The sequence below is a fragment of the Leptonotus elevatus genome, chromosome 19 (genome assembly GCF_054856555.1).
Source record: "Leptonotus elevatus isolate MCC_2025b chromosome 19, RoL_Lele_1.0, whole genome shotgun sequence".
NCBI classification, from domain to species: Eukaryota; Metazoa; Chordata; class Actinopteri; order Syngnathiformes; family Syngnathidae; genus Leptonotus; species Leptonotus elevatus.
Window position 1 is genome coordinate 15,444,185 of NC_141257.1, and position 14,384 is coordinate 15,458,568.

The window sequence follows — 14,384 nt, forward strand, 5'->3', positions numbered from 1 at the left end:
AAAACACCCCTATGATTAACGTCAATTTTGGATCGCGGTTTCTCTTGCCCGGACGCAGATCATCGGGGTCCCCCTCTGAAGCCAGGCCTGGAAGCGGGGCTCGAAGGCTAGCGTCTGTTGGACGGGCCTATACACATGGGTCCCGGCTGGGCACAGCCCGAAAAGGGAACGTGGGTCCCCCTTCACATGGGCTCACCACCTGTGGGAGGGGACAAAGGGAACAGTGGACCAACTCTCCACCCTCAGCAGGATCCTCGAGGGTGCATGGAAGTTCGCCCAACCAGTTTACATGTGCTTTGTGGACTTGGAGAAGGCGTTTGACCGTGTCCCTTGGGGAGTCCTGTGGGAAGTGCTTCGGGAGTACGGGGTACCGAGACCCCTGATACGGGCTGTTCGGTCCCTGTACAACCGATGTCAGAGTTTGTTTCGCATTGCCGGCAGTAGTGGAATTTGTTTCCAGTGAGGGTTGGACTTCGCCAAGGTTGCCCTTTGTCACCGATTCTGTTCATAACTTTTATGGACAGAATATCTAGGCACAGCTGAGGCGTTGAGGGGGTCCAGTTTGGTGGCCTTAACATTGCATCTTTGCTTTTTGCCGATAATACGGTGCTATTGGCTTCTTCAAGTCGTGATCTTCAACTCTTGCTGGAGCGGTTCACAGCCGAATGTGAAGCGGTTGGGATGAAAATCAGCACCTCCAAATCCGAGACCATGGTCCTCAGTCGGAAAAGTGTGGAGTGCCCTCTCCAGGTCGGGGATGAGATCCTGCCCCAAGTGGAGGAGTTCAAGTATCTTGCGGTCTTGTTCACGGGTGAGGGCAGGATGGAGCGGGAGATCGACAGGCGAATCGCTGCAGCGTCTGCAGTGATGCGGACTCTGTATCGATCCGTTGTGCTGAAGAAGGAGCTGAGTTGAAAGACAATGCTATCCATTTACCGGTCGATCTACGTTCCTACCCTCACGACCCAGGACACTTTGGAGAGACTATGTCTCTCGGCTGGCCTGGGAACGCCTTGGGATCCTGACAGAGGAGCTGGTTGAAGTGGCTGGGGAGAGGGAAGTCTGGGTTTCCCTCCTAAAGCTGCTGCCCCTGCGACCCAACCCTAGATAAGTGGTAGATGATGGATGGATGGATATTGATATATCATTTGTTTTGTTTTTTTAAACCCAGCCCTACTATCTATCCATCCCATCCCATCCCATCCATTCATTCATCCAAATGTTTCCCAGGTGTCAGACACAGCACTTCCACTTGGTGGTCTCATTTTGAAAGTCAAAATGGCACCACTTCCGCTGGTGGAATGTCTCTACACTTCGCAGCAGTTCATGAACGTCATATAAACACTCTAAAAAGGCACTTTAGTAAAACAGGCAACACTACTTAGCCATCGATGCACATTGCCCAATGAACTCACAATGCTACACATTTGTCTTCCAACTTGACTGAATCATAACCCACTCCAGACTTGTCCAGATACATGCGCCCATCACGTGATTTAACAACGTTGTGTAAATGCATACAAAATTAGTACACAAATTAGCATATTTCCTTCAACAATAAATGCCTGTGGCCGTTTCTACGCTCTCACTGCAGACAGTAGATCACAACACATAATGCGTAGAAGCCTGATCATCTAATCAGGTGTGTTGGACACATCAGGACAGCAATTATCAAGGACCAGGATTCTCTACCCCTGGCATAGACTGTTTATGTCACCGGCTGGCCCTGGCACTGCACAATCCTAGCAGTGGCAGCTACATAGCTAGAACCTAATCAGGTTCATATAAAGCCTTGTTTCCACCGACGGTATCTACCCTACTCTACTCTGCTCTGCTCTACACTAAAAAGCAGTGCGTCTGCACTGCCACGGCCACCACCCGGGAGCCCTTCCTCACCTCGCCAGTGATGTCATGCTAAAGTGACCGCAGCTAGCATGCAATGCACACACAGATGAAAACAAAGCAGAGTGCGGATGGTTATTTTGTACATGGTGCTTGGTTTGTGGCTGCTTATTTCAGCCAGAAGACATCGAATAAATATTGCAGAAACCAGCAGACTGCATTCAATAATGTTAAAAAGGTTTGCACCTCCTCAAAAGTCCAAGCATTAATCTGTTTGGAAGCCATTTTGTCCTCTCTTCATCGATAATGGCAGCTGTTTTCCCGGGGTGGTGGTTTGCGCAGCTGCACATTGATGACGACATGTCTCGAACCAATCATTGGCCTCCAAAATAATTATGTCATGTTTTGGTACTGGGCTACTTTTTTTTAGAACCGCAAAGGAGTGGGTACCAGAAAAAGTGAGTAGAGTAGAGCCGGGTCGATTTGTTGGTGGAGACGGGGCTAAATGTTGATTAGAGTAGAGTAGAGTAGAGTAGAGACCAGCGGTTGAAACGAGGCTTTAGTGAGGTTACATTTTGTCATTCTGCAATGTCACAGATGTTGCCATTGCCAATAGCGATCAATATTAAACACGTTTTGCCTTTAAATACAGTGAGGCTTCCATCTTTTAACAGATGAATTGCTATACAAACGGCACAAATCAAATGTCATTTGTCACAGTGGAATTTGCATATTTTAAAATGCTGATTGGTTACACAGATTCTAATTTGAAATTGCAACTTTAAAATGGAAAAAATAAAGAAAAAGATAAGAACTACCAGCACCACCAACTCACTCTGGGTAGCATGTGTTTGTTCTATTTTCAACTGGCAATCAAAGCCTAAAATAAAATAAAAGAGAATAAAAAAACATAACTGATTATTGAGTTTTTTGTTTTTAATATAATACAAAATAAAATGAAAAAGCTGTTCTCTCTTTTTTTTTTACACTCAGACATAGAAAATGAAAAAACACAACTGAATTTGATTTGGATATTTAATTGGTCAGGTTTACGTTTCCCGGAAGTAGCACTAAGGAACTTTTCAACCTTAATAAAATATTATCATAACTCTTCTGATGAAACATCCACTTCAAACTAGTTGAATGGTACCTTTGCCATGGTCTGAAGGGGTCTGTATCATTTTTACTGGCACTAAGCAACTTTGAGAAGGATAGTAGGAACACTGCCACACAAAAAAATACAAATGTGCTAACTGCTTTATGGCATATGTCACTTCCCCCTTTCCCCATTTGTTACAATGACTGAAGTCAATTTGAATGTCAACGTACGATTACTGCTTTCCTGGCAGAAGCTGCAAAACAACTGAAAAGTTTTGTCTGAGGAGACAAAAAAGAAAAAGGGAAGCTACCCAGATAAATGGACAGTCAAGGATGAACATTGGCCTGGCTTTCGCTCCCTGGCGTGAGCTCAAAAACGACGCAATGCGCATGTCCTCATAGGAAATGTGGTCTTCCTTCAGGCATAACATTACCACTTTTGTCCATATGGCGCCGCCATAATCAACGTAAACTGAAAGTTCCTTTGTGTTGCTTTAATAACGAGCATCAGTAATGTTAAGTTAACTTGTAACCCTAACCCTTGTAGCATCAAAATTTTAGTTTTTTGTTTTTTACTATACGGCAGCTTGTGTGTCACATAACAATTATTAGACATGAGTATCTCTTACAGTTACTCCATGTCAGATATACCTGCACAATCTATTTCTATCCAAAATAATAATAATTGTTTTCACATCCTCGATATTTTGACATTTTATTTAGCTACATGGACAAAATATTAAACAGCTCACAGTATAGTGTTTTGTTTTTGTTTTTTACAAAAAATAGGAGAAATGTGATGTGAAATTATTAACGGATCACTTCAAATGGACATTTACTCGATTATATGCCCCTTACTCCATTGCTTCCTCGATTCCTCGCTCCTTACTCCATTCCTTCCTTGTTTTCTTGATTTTTTTTACTTGCTACTTTACTTCTATGTTTCCCGATGGATTCAAACCATTCCTACTTCAACATGTTCAGCTATTTTCAGGTCATTGTGTATCATTCCATGTCATTCAATGTCCTTCAACATCATTTAATATAATTTCATTCCACAGTTTTTCATTCAGCCTCACAGCCTTCACAGACAATTTCTGTCAAAATCATGACTTTTTTTCTCTTGTATATCAATTTGGACTTTTTCCTGTAAATTAAGTTATTGTAAAATTATTACCATATTTTGGTAAAAGTATGACTTTTCACTTTAATTGGAAAATTGGAAAATACTCATAAAAAATACAACTTTATTCTTGAAATATGATAACCTTTTGCCCTTTTTTCTTTTCTTTGTGGCCTTAACATTCTTTGTGTCGTTCTGAACTGGTGTAAAAAGCAACCACATTAACAAGCATATGCTTTAACTAAAAAATACGACGGTGGCCTACAAAAGTGAGCATAGAATTTTTGTATTGGTAAAATAGGATTTTTTTTTAAATAGAGCCAGTGTGTATTGTTAGATTGTACCAAATAGTGGTCCTCATGTGTATTACGTTCCCAAACAGTACAGCTTTTTCTGGGGATTTTAAGGCTGGTATGTTTCCAGCCTTTCCACTGCTATTTTTAATGATTAATCTTAACATTACACACAAAAAATTGCCTGCAAAACTGGAGAAGAATTTTATATCTGTTCTAAATAAATAAATAAATAAATAAAGTTTTCATACTCTTGTTAACTCTTTGACTGCCAAAAACGTCTAATAACGTTTAGTAAAATCCAAATGACCGCCGCCAAAGACGTTAAAAGATGTTCACTATGTTTTTTGTTTTTTTGGGGGGAAACGGGTGGAGGAAAGCCTTGGCAAGCTGTGCTGAAAGTATCAAGCAGGTCGTGTTAGTATAATGACTATTTTTGGGCACTAGATGGCAGCGATGACCCTCTTTGGACAAGATCAGGTAGGCGTCAGTAGAAGACGTGAGGCGGAGCTAGAGTGTTGAGGGGAGAATGGCTGAGGAAGTGAATAGGGCGACCGGTTGCAAGCAGCTCACGCTTGAGCATTTTTTTCAAAGACGAAAAGCATCGACCAATTCTAAAGAGCACATTGATGATGATGATGGTGACTCCGAGGTTGACGCCGAAGTTGGAAGCGTTGACGCCGAAGTTGGAAGCGTTGACGCGGCGACTTCGATCACGTCGTAAAGCCTCATCGGCTAGCGATGCTAACGGCGGAAAACGAGCACTTCTGCACAGGCGGACGTTCAATCGGACGATGAAGAGTACCCCGAGTCCAATGCATATTCATCGGAGGAGTGGGTACAGTCTGATCACGGAGAAGACACTGGTTCTGGACTACGATGCCACCATGAATGGAGTGGATAAGATGGATCAGAACATCTCTTACCACCCGGTATAGGAACTGAAGGACATGAGGAAGCCAGACGTAATACCATGTCACCGTATCATGATCCTGAGAGTAGACTTGATGACAACATGGCCAAACACACACTGCAGTATATACCTGCTACTCCCCGGAAAAAAAGGCCGGCAAGAAAGTGCACGCGAAGGGGCAATCGCAGTGAAACTAATTTAGATTTGGCACAGATTTATTGTGTAAAACTCCCCTTGCACGCAGGGGAGTTTTACACAATAAACCACACAAAAAGAAAAACTGTCTAGTTGAAACATCCACACAATTGTAAATAGTACCACAGTTGCACACATTTGTAAATAGTTTGCCAAATTGTTTTGTCAAATTGTTACACTGTTGAATGTAAATAAACGTATTTTGCTATCAAAAAACACTTTTTCATTGTTGGTGGTAGTGTTTTACAGAAGTAAAGCACTGTTTAGGTGTTTGTGGCATCATTCATGGGAAAAAAAAAGGTGTCAAATTCACTAGAGTGCATGAAATAATATTGTTTCACAAAAAGCTTGATTTCTCCGTATTTTGGTCCAAAACGGAGCATTTGGATGAAACTAACCTATTTTCTATTGTTGATTACTGAAGAACGGAATAAGGTAAAAACAAACTTTTTTTTTTCTAATGAAAGATGAGAGTTCAATCTTTCATTTGGTAGCATCTATGTTTCCATAGTCCAAACACAAAATTTTCTGTGGACCTTGAAAGATCAGTCAAAATGCTTAAATCAGCTGGCACCCACATATCCTCTTTTCTGAAAATGCTTGGCAGTCAAAGAGTTGACATAAAAGTAGAAAAGGGTGTTAAACTAATACTAATATAGCTGCATCTTTTAGTCATTGATACAATAATTTCATATTTCATAAAATTGAGTTAAAAATAAAAAGATGTACTGTACTGTAAAAAATGAGTGGTATTGATTTGTATTTTTCTGCCACTAGATGGCATAATTGCATTTGCATTATATTTTCCTATTAAGAGCTATCTAATCATTAACATGAAGTAACTTGTGAAATTCTGCACATTTAAAAAAAATTTAAATACAACTTGACCCCAGTCACCACAAATATATGCATTATTATTAGATTTATTACTGCAAAATGTTGACATGGACGTGTCGGCTGCATTGCAACTGGAATTCCCCCAGTACAGGCTTTCCAACTAAGGGGCAGTCATTAATCGCACGCAAAAAAAATAGTAATGTTAAAGAAACTTTAAATTAACTCAAAATTAATGCACACATTTTGACATCCCTATTATAAATAAAAGGACTAGTGAGTCAGTCAGGTAGAGAATACCATTTGTCTTCACCAGTGAATTGATTAAGTCACAGTGGCTTTTTCTTCAGTTCAGGTCACAGCACTCTTTATTTCAAAGTGCGACAACTGCCACTTCAGACGTTTTGCAGTCTATTAGAGCCACATTGTAATCTGTTAATAGCCTCATTGAGAGACTAACAACTTGGTCCTCACTGCTTCACTCACGTTGACGTCAACTGCCGTCTATAGGCAGTGTACACTGATGGGGGAGATACCGACGAAAGCACGTCACCGTGTAGAAGATCGAGCAACACCCACTCGTCTACAAGCGCTGAATAGTGGGCTCGTTGTGGCGAGAGCGCACGTGTGAGCAAGCGCTTGATCACAGCCAGCATCGGCGCAAAGGGTGCCTTAAAACCCGTGGACAAATTTCACGTTCGAATGTGCTCATAAACCAACGCAGGTATGGTACAATCGTGTGACAAGCGAGTCATATGTACATCACTATGAGACATTACAGAAAGGCATTAACTGTCAAACCAGAACGCTACAACTGTATTTCAAACATATGCGCCACAATGCGACCTATCTATTAATTATAATCAAAAGTTACACTCACAAAAAGCAGCGGGCGGTTGTTTGAGCCGATTGTCATCGACTGAGAGAAGCGTCCGTCCCCGCATTGAGTGGAAAAGTGTCTCCCGTGGACAATTAGTAAGCAAAGCGTTTTTCAGTCCCCAACTCGTATCACGCGTGCTCCGTGGCCCAAATTCAAACCTGTCAGCTCACTGGCCCAAATTCAATCTTGTCAGCTCACTGAATGTTGTTCAGGTTCCACAAAACGCGCCTATGGAATACACGCAAGCACACGTTCACGTACACACAGTAACAAACACTTGACAGACACGCACACACATTCACTCTCACACACACACACACACCCACGGCGTTTCACCACCGTGGAGCTTCTGTCCTCTCCTTACTCTCTTTCACCAGAATCCCTCACTCTCTGGTGACGTCATTGCACAAGTCGGCAGCTGATTGCATATTCAGAAGGTTATGTGTCAAAAATGTTACAAATCCAAAAGCAAGCCATTTTTCAAATTATTGCATTACGCACAAGCAGCGGCGTTTGTAGGTTGACCACTTAAAAATGCAAGGGATAAATTAACCAGAATAAGTAATTAATTTGATTAAATAATTGATATAAAAATGAAAATCAAAACTGAACTGCAACCACTTGAAATGCAAATATAGTAAACTTCCCTCCATCACAAGTGTACATTTGAAAGATTAACAAAACTGGAAGTATACTGTATTTCAGCACACCCTAGTTTTTAGTGAAAATTATTGATAGCATCCTGCTATTTATGCCTATTGGAAATGGTGGCTTTAGGTAATTTTTTGTAATGTACAACTTTGGGCATGATTATTGATGTACTGTTTATTGTGAGATGATAAGTTTGTTTGTTTGGACCATAAAAACCTACAAACACTGAGGCACCATTACATTATTACACTATTTTTTTACTTGTCAATTGTTCCAAGTGTTTAAATGTGTTTGTATTATTTTAAAAATATTTGTAGAGACTCTACCTACCTTAGAACATAATCTTCACATGCATACTGTAGTTAAAATAAATCTTAAACCTGCCCAAAAAAAGATTGAGTGATCATAACATAACTGTTTGGGTTTTTTTTGGGGGGGGGGGGGGGGGGCAAGTATACAGTATTTGTACAGTATCACGCGACGAGTTTATTAGCTGATATTCTGTTTAATTAACTAGTGTTAGTTAAAGAGGGAGTTTGCTGTTTTAAAACTGATAACAAGATTTAAATTTATCCTGACTAAAGCCACGCCCCTCACTTGCCTCACATGGCCTGTATGATGTGCACTGTAATCAAGCTAACTTTAGCTACGGCCGCTAACGTTAGCTACGGCTGCTAGATTTGGTAGCATCACTTATCTATAGATCTATCTAAAATGTTAGTAAAACACGAGATGTTATCAGTTGGAAGTTTTATTTAGTGGTTATTTATATATTTATAGTGATATTTATTTAGTAATATTTATTTAGTTTAGGTGATAAATAAATAGGATTTATATTATTATTATATTATTTATTATTATTATATTACCTGTCTAGCGGAAATGTTGCTAATGTCGCGTCTGTTCTGAATCCTTACAGTTCAGTATGGCTGCTTATGCTGGGGATTCCTTATTAGGGATGTGCTGCGCTGCCGAAAGCAGTACCAATTGTTTGTTAGGCCAATGTCAGTCATCTCACTGAGCCTGCTTCAGCTCGTGGCCCTATAGACAATTGTTTGGGTTGCCTGCCCTGTCACGGGCGTTGCTGTACACAGGTAATAATGTGACAATAATATCATGATGGTCATAAAACTATCAATCAACACACTAGATGCCAATTTCTTCGCTGCTTACATACTAAAAGTAGTGTTTTTCTTTCCTTTACAACCTTTACATATACTGTAACAAATTGGCTGTAGAATTTACAAGAAATAACTGGCTAAAAATTTGCCAGGTAATGCTTGTAAAATCTCATTAAATTCATTTTTTAGTTTTACTTCATTCTGTCTCCTTTCATTTATTTTTCTTTTAAATAGTGAAATAAAAAAATATTGAATTAAATTACTGTAATCCACATATATACATGGCAAAACATAGTTGCTATAAAAGTTTACAATATTTGATTGCTGATTATACAGCAAATTACTGTACTTTGTTTTTACCCATTATGCACTTTGTTTTACGCATAATGCATTGCGGTATACAGTTATACTGTAAAATTAAAAAACAAGATAATGCTGTAATTTTTTTACTGTAGATTTTACAGAAATGTGTTACAGTGTATTTATTCAGTAAGTGACAAATTGAGAGCTAACTCACTTTTTCAATGATCAGATTCAATCAGAATGCATGGAATCCATGATAAAATGTACAGAATGATTATAAGAAATCAAGATATCCATCTTATGTGAAACCATTATTCCATTTGAATGGTGAAAAAATATTCAAAAGCAATTTTTACAACACCTGTCCAAGCATTTGGAATATTAAGAGTGAAGGGATTGTGAGCATACATAGATTTACTTAAAGCTAAGCAAATCTGACAAATTAGCAGGTACACTAGATTATGGAGAAAGGCCTTATAAATAAACAAAAGGGCTCTCTTTACAGAGCTAAGGAGGTCGGGCTGACATTCTGGCACAATTTACAGTGATTGGTCATAAACCCGTCTCCAGTAATAAATCTAATAGCAGCATGAGAAACACTATCAAGTGTTTTTAATGCAGTGCGGTAGTTCATACATATTATAAGTGACATCTGGATAGCCCAAAACTGATAAAAATGCAGTTTATGTGCTTTGTACAACACTAAGACAAAATATATTTCTCTAAGACTGCTTGGAATTATGGAGGACCAAAACTGCCAAAATTCCCCAAAACAAATAAATGACTAAATAAATAAATAAATGACTAAATAAATAAATAAATAAATAAATGACTAAAAGTGAAAGCGAAAAACAGATATAAAAAATATAACAAAAAAATTAAATCCCCAAAAATAAATATAAATGGAAATAAAAACAACAATTATTTATATATATATATATAAATACATTTTTCGCCGACTTGAATGGAGAGCTCCAGCAATGGACAACTATCTTGTCCACTGTCACCTCGACTTGTTTGCTGGAGTTCTCCAATGCAAGCCGGTGAGACTTCCTTCTTCGCCGACCCGCTCACTCAAACATTGAAAGTCCAATTCAACACACGCTTAGGACCACCTCCTCATTTGAAAAAAAAAATTCCTGGCAGTTGGACCAAAACTGCCAAAATTAAAAATAAATAAATGACTAAATAAATGGATAAATAAATAAATAAATTACTAAATAAATGACTAAAAGTCACAATAAAAACGAATATAATATAAATAATTTTGTATATATATATATAGTTGTTTTTATTTCCATTTATATTTATTTTTTAGGATTACATTTTTGAATTATATATATTTTTTATATCCATTTTTATTTTCACTTTTAATCATTTATTTAGTCATTTATTTATTTTAAATTTTGGCAGTTTTGATCTTCTATAGCAGTGGTTCCCAACCCTGGTCCTCGAGTACCCCTATCCAGCCTGTTTTCCATGTCTCCCACAAGCAGCACATGTGTTTCAAGCGATCAACTAATCAGCCAGTTCTGCATGAAGCCTGATAACGATCTTCAGCTGTGTTGGCTGGGGAGACATGGAAAACAAGCTTGATAGGGGTACTCGGGGACCGGGGCTGAGAAACAGTGCTCTATAGATAGTTCCCACGAAGTCAACCGGTGGGCATATCCAGCTCCCTTCCACCATATTGCCTGGATCATCCCCGTCGCGGCTCATAGCAAAGACTAGAGAGTAGTATAAACGGCGCATATTAAAACAGCTAAATTGACGGTAATAAGCACGAAAAAGTCCATGTTGTATCGGGAAAACCTGCGGGCAAAAGAACACCAGCGGTATAATGCAAAAATTGGACTGATCACCGGGATCCCTATACATTGAAAAAGGAAGATAACACCAACCATTGGTTACGTACATGGCCACCGTGAACTACCTTATGAATGGGAAAAGTGACCTTTGAACAACTAAAGGCATATAAATCAATGGAGGCAATCAAGCAGCTGTGTTGTGAGTGCAACGCATGAGCTTGAACTGCAATGTATTGATAGTGACGTGACGGCAAAGCTACGTAGTAACTAGCTTAGTTTAGTTTATATGCACTTATGGAAACTACAGTTGTGCTCATTTAAGTACGGTATGCTGGGATAATGTTTTTTGAATGTGTGCGCGCTATTTTACAGGGGATATGTATGATAACAGAAATGCCCCTATTCACGCAAAATGTTGTTTTGTTCAGTTGTTGTGTGAAGCCATTTATTCTAAGGTGCACGGAGGTACTGCTGTACTACTGTAGTTAGCATTGTTAGAAAACCAAATCTTTGTTTTCTTTGCGTGTTCAAATAAAACTCAAAGTTGAGATCTCGTGAAGAAGTTTCTTGCAAGCTTTTTTATTTAGAAATTTCTAAAGCCACTTTGGATCCTTGCTCAATCAGAAGTGATCTCAAAGTGTGTCTCTCTCTCTCCGCTCCTCCCGACTTATACAAAACGCAGTGTTTACAAAAAATACTCTCCCCCATTCATCCTGTCCTGTCAGCAGAGTGAAATACACAAACAGATAATCCTACTTCAGTTCCTATCTTAGTTCACTCCAGATGTGGGTAAACAATTGGTCCCGTCACCTCCTGGACCAGGAAATTTATGGACAGACCTCTGCGTGCACTTCCAAACATCCCTCATTTAGATAACTCAGAAACCTTACTAGACATTTCTTTCCCAGAGAAGAGAACAAATGACTATAGATTGACTAACATATGAATTAACTGTTGTCTTATTATTACACAGCTCTAACTAAAATAAAAAACGGTTAAAATATAAATTGAAACAGAAAAACAATGTTATAATGTTAACATTCCCTCAATTGGGCTCGAAAGAGCCCAAAATAAACATTTGTTTTCTTTTTTTTCCCAAAGGAAAATACCAGCCGGATCGTCATCCCCCATATTGGATGCAATAGTAGACATGAATGGGTTAGCAGAAGCAATCATCATATAAGACAACTTATTTTGTACATCCTGTTTTTCAATAGCAGTGGTAATAATTATTTGGCAAAGAGAACGAATACATGGAATACAAAAGCATCCGCACATCGTTAGCAGAGCAGCGAAAACAGCAACAGATATCAAAATTGAGGAAACTAAAGCTTGATAGCGCCCAAATACAGCCATCCAATTATCCCATACAGAAGTATCTACACCGGAATGCTCTTTCATTTTCTTATTGAGTGTCCGCAGTCCTTCAATTGCAATGGTTAAACTTCCATCTGGTGCAGTGTTGTTAGGAATAAAAGTGCAACACTGATCTCCAAACATTGAGCAAACTCCGCCCTTTTCTGCCAGCAACATATCTAGTGCAATTCGATTTTGGAATGTCATCAAAGATGTGGCGGCTAACTGGCCGCGTACAGCCTCAAAACCAGATTGAGTCCAATTTCCTAGCCTTTGGACATTATAATGTATATAATTAATTATATCTACGTTTTTGTTAATGGTGCACCACCAGCAAATTAGAGATTCAAATCCTGAGAGTACTTGATCAGCTAATTTGTACTCATCTGGCACACCTCTTGGTACTCCAATTGCATCAATGTAGGTGGGGACATTCTGCTCTTGCCAAGAATACCGTTTGGTTCTCTGAAAAGAAGGAGAAGATTTTGGTTCCCAATTATCAATCATTTGTAAAAGGTTATCAACAGAGGTGGGGTAGATTTGTACTGGCAGGAGGAGGGTTATGAGGGCACAATATCCTCTTGTATTCAAAGGCAACTTATCAAATATTCTGTTATCACCACACCACCACCAAATATCCGCCCTGGATCGCGGTTGGAACTTCTGTCCCACATCTATTGCTGACACGCACTGAGTGATGTGATTTAGTTCCCCTAATTGTTCTCCAGTACCTGTCATTTTAATACATGAAAAATTACCATTTGCAACTGTGTTTGAAAATATTGGTTTAGTTGTCTGCCAATCGACGAGGGGATACACCTTATCCCATTGAGAGCATTTGACATTGGGGACAGTCTTATTCATAAGTTCCATTACACAGTGATCATCTATTTTAGCCGGAATTACTCGCAGTAGAGGACGTGGACCTACACATACCACACATTTGTTTTCAGAGGCACGAGCCGCTTCATTCGCCAGTAGTAGCCAATTGTTACTGCTGCCGGACAATCCTGTCGTAACACGGAACCTCTCAACTACCCCATCAGTCGGTACGCTAACAGCCTCCACCCCGGTCTCCATTGTGTATTTAGTCATTTTTGGCTGTTCTAACTTACTCATAGTCTTATTTACACATACTAAAATGGGAAAATATGGATCATGTCCGGAGAACCAGGCCCATAACAATAGCCCAAAACAGGAGGCGTTATATAGTGTTGCATTAGGCGGCCGTATATTTCCTTCAGGAAGAGCAAAGGTCAAATCGAGACGACCTCTCATTTTACGCAATGTTATTCTCTTGCTAAAGAAGATTGCCTCCTCACTAGTTCCCGGAGGCCAGTATCGTCCGTCCTGTGTGGTTATCAGAGCATTCCAATCTCGTAATAAATGTCCTGTCAAATACCACCAGTATTTCACCCCCCCCCCCCCTTTTTGTCTGCTTCCCTCCCCTAAATCCCTTCAAAGATTTAATTGGAATTTTAACAGAGGTGTTTGTGTTTGGGGCCACTATCACAGCAATTGAGTTATCATAAGTCCAGGATATGATCCAGGGAATGCGGGTAGAATCAATACCTCGCTCAATACGATGTGTTGTAGTTGCACTCAAAGTTGGAGCAAGGAGGTTACAGAAATACCAAATCAGCATCAACATCAACATGGGAAAAAGTGTCATGATGTGACAGCGTTTGGAGATGTTTTCCCGCCTCGAAGCCATCTCGTGATGAAGTTATTTGTTGAATGAAAAGAGTGTCGTGTTAGTTTTTTCTTCTTTAAGGACCTCAGGGTCAACTGCCCAAGGTCCTTCGGTTTGTCACCGGGATTATTCTGCCCGCAAATGTGACTCTTCGTGGAATGATGCCCAGGAAAAAGGCACTTGACTCAATCTCCGTTGAATGATGTCCTCATAAACGGCAGCTCGACAACCGGGCCCTGGATCAGCAGACGTGGCTCTCAGGTCGGGTCATCCG

General features: G+C 39.7%; 1 protein-coding gene across 1 annotated transcript in view; it reads right to left on the bottom strand.

Moving 5' to 3' along the window:
- Positions 1-7,527, bottom strand: part of gabbr1b (gamma-aminobutyric acid (GABA) B receptor, 1b) — a 299,674-nt gene extending 292,147 nt beyond the window's left edge. Inside the window, exon 1 of the mRNA XM_086062376.1 lies at positions 7,179-7,527. Within this exon, the coding sequence (XP_085918502.1) occupies positions 7,179-7,242 (64 nt within the window). The 5' untranslated portion in view covers positions 7,243-7,527. The remainder of the gene's footprint in view (positions 1-7,178) is intronic.
- Positions 7,528-14,384: the final 6,857 nt, after the last annotated feature.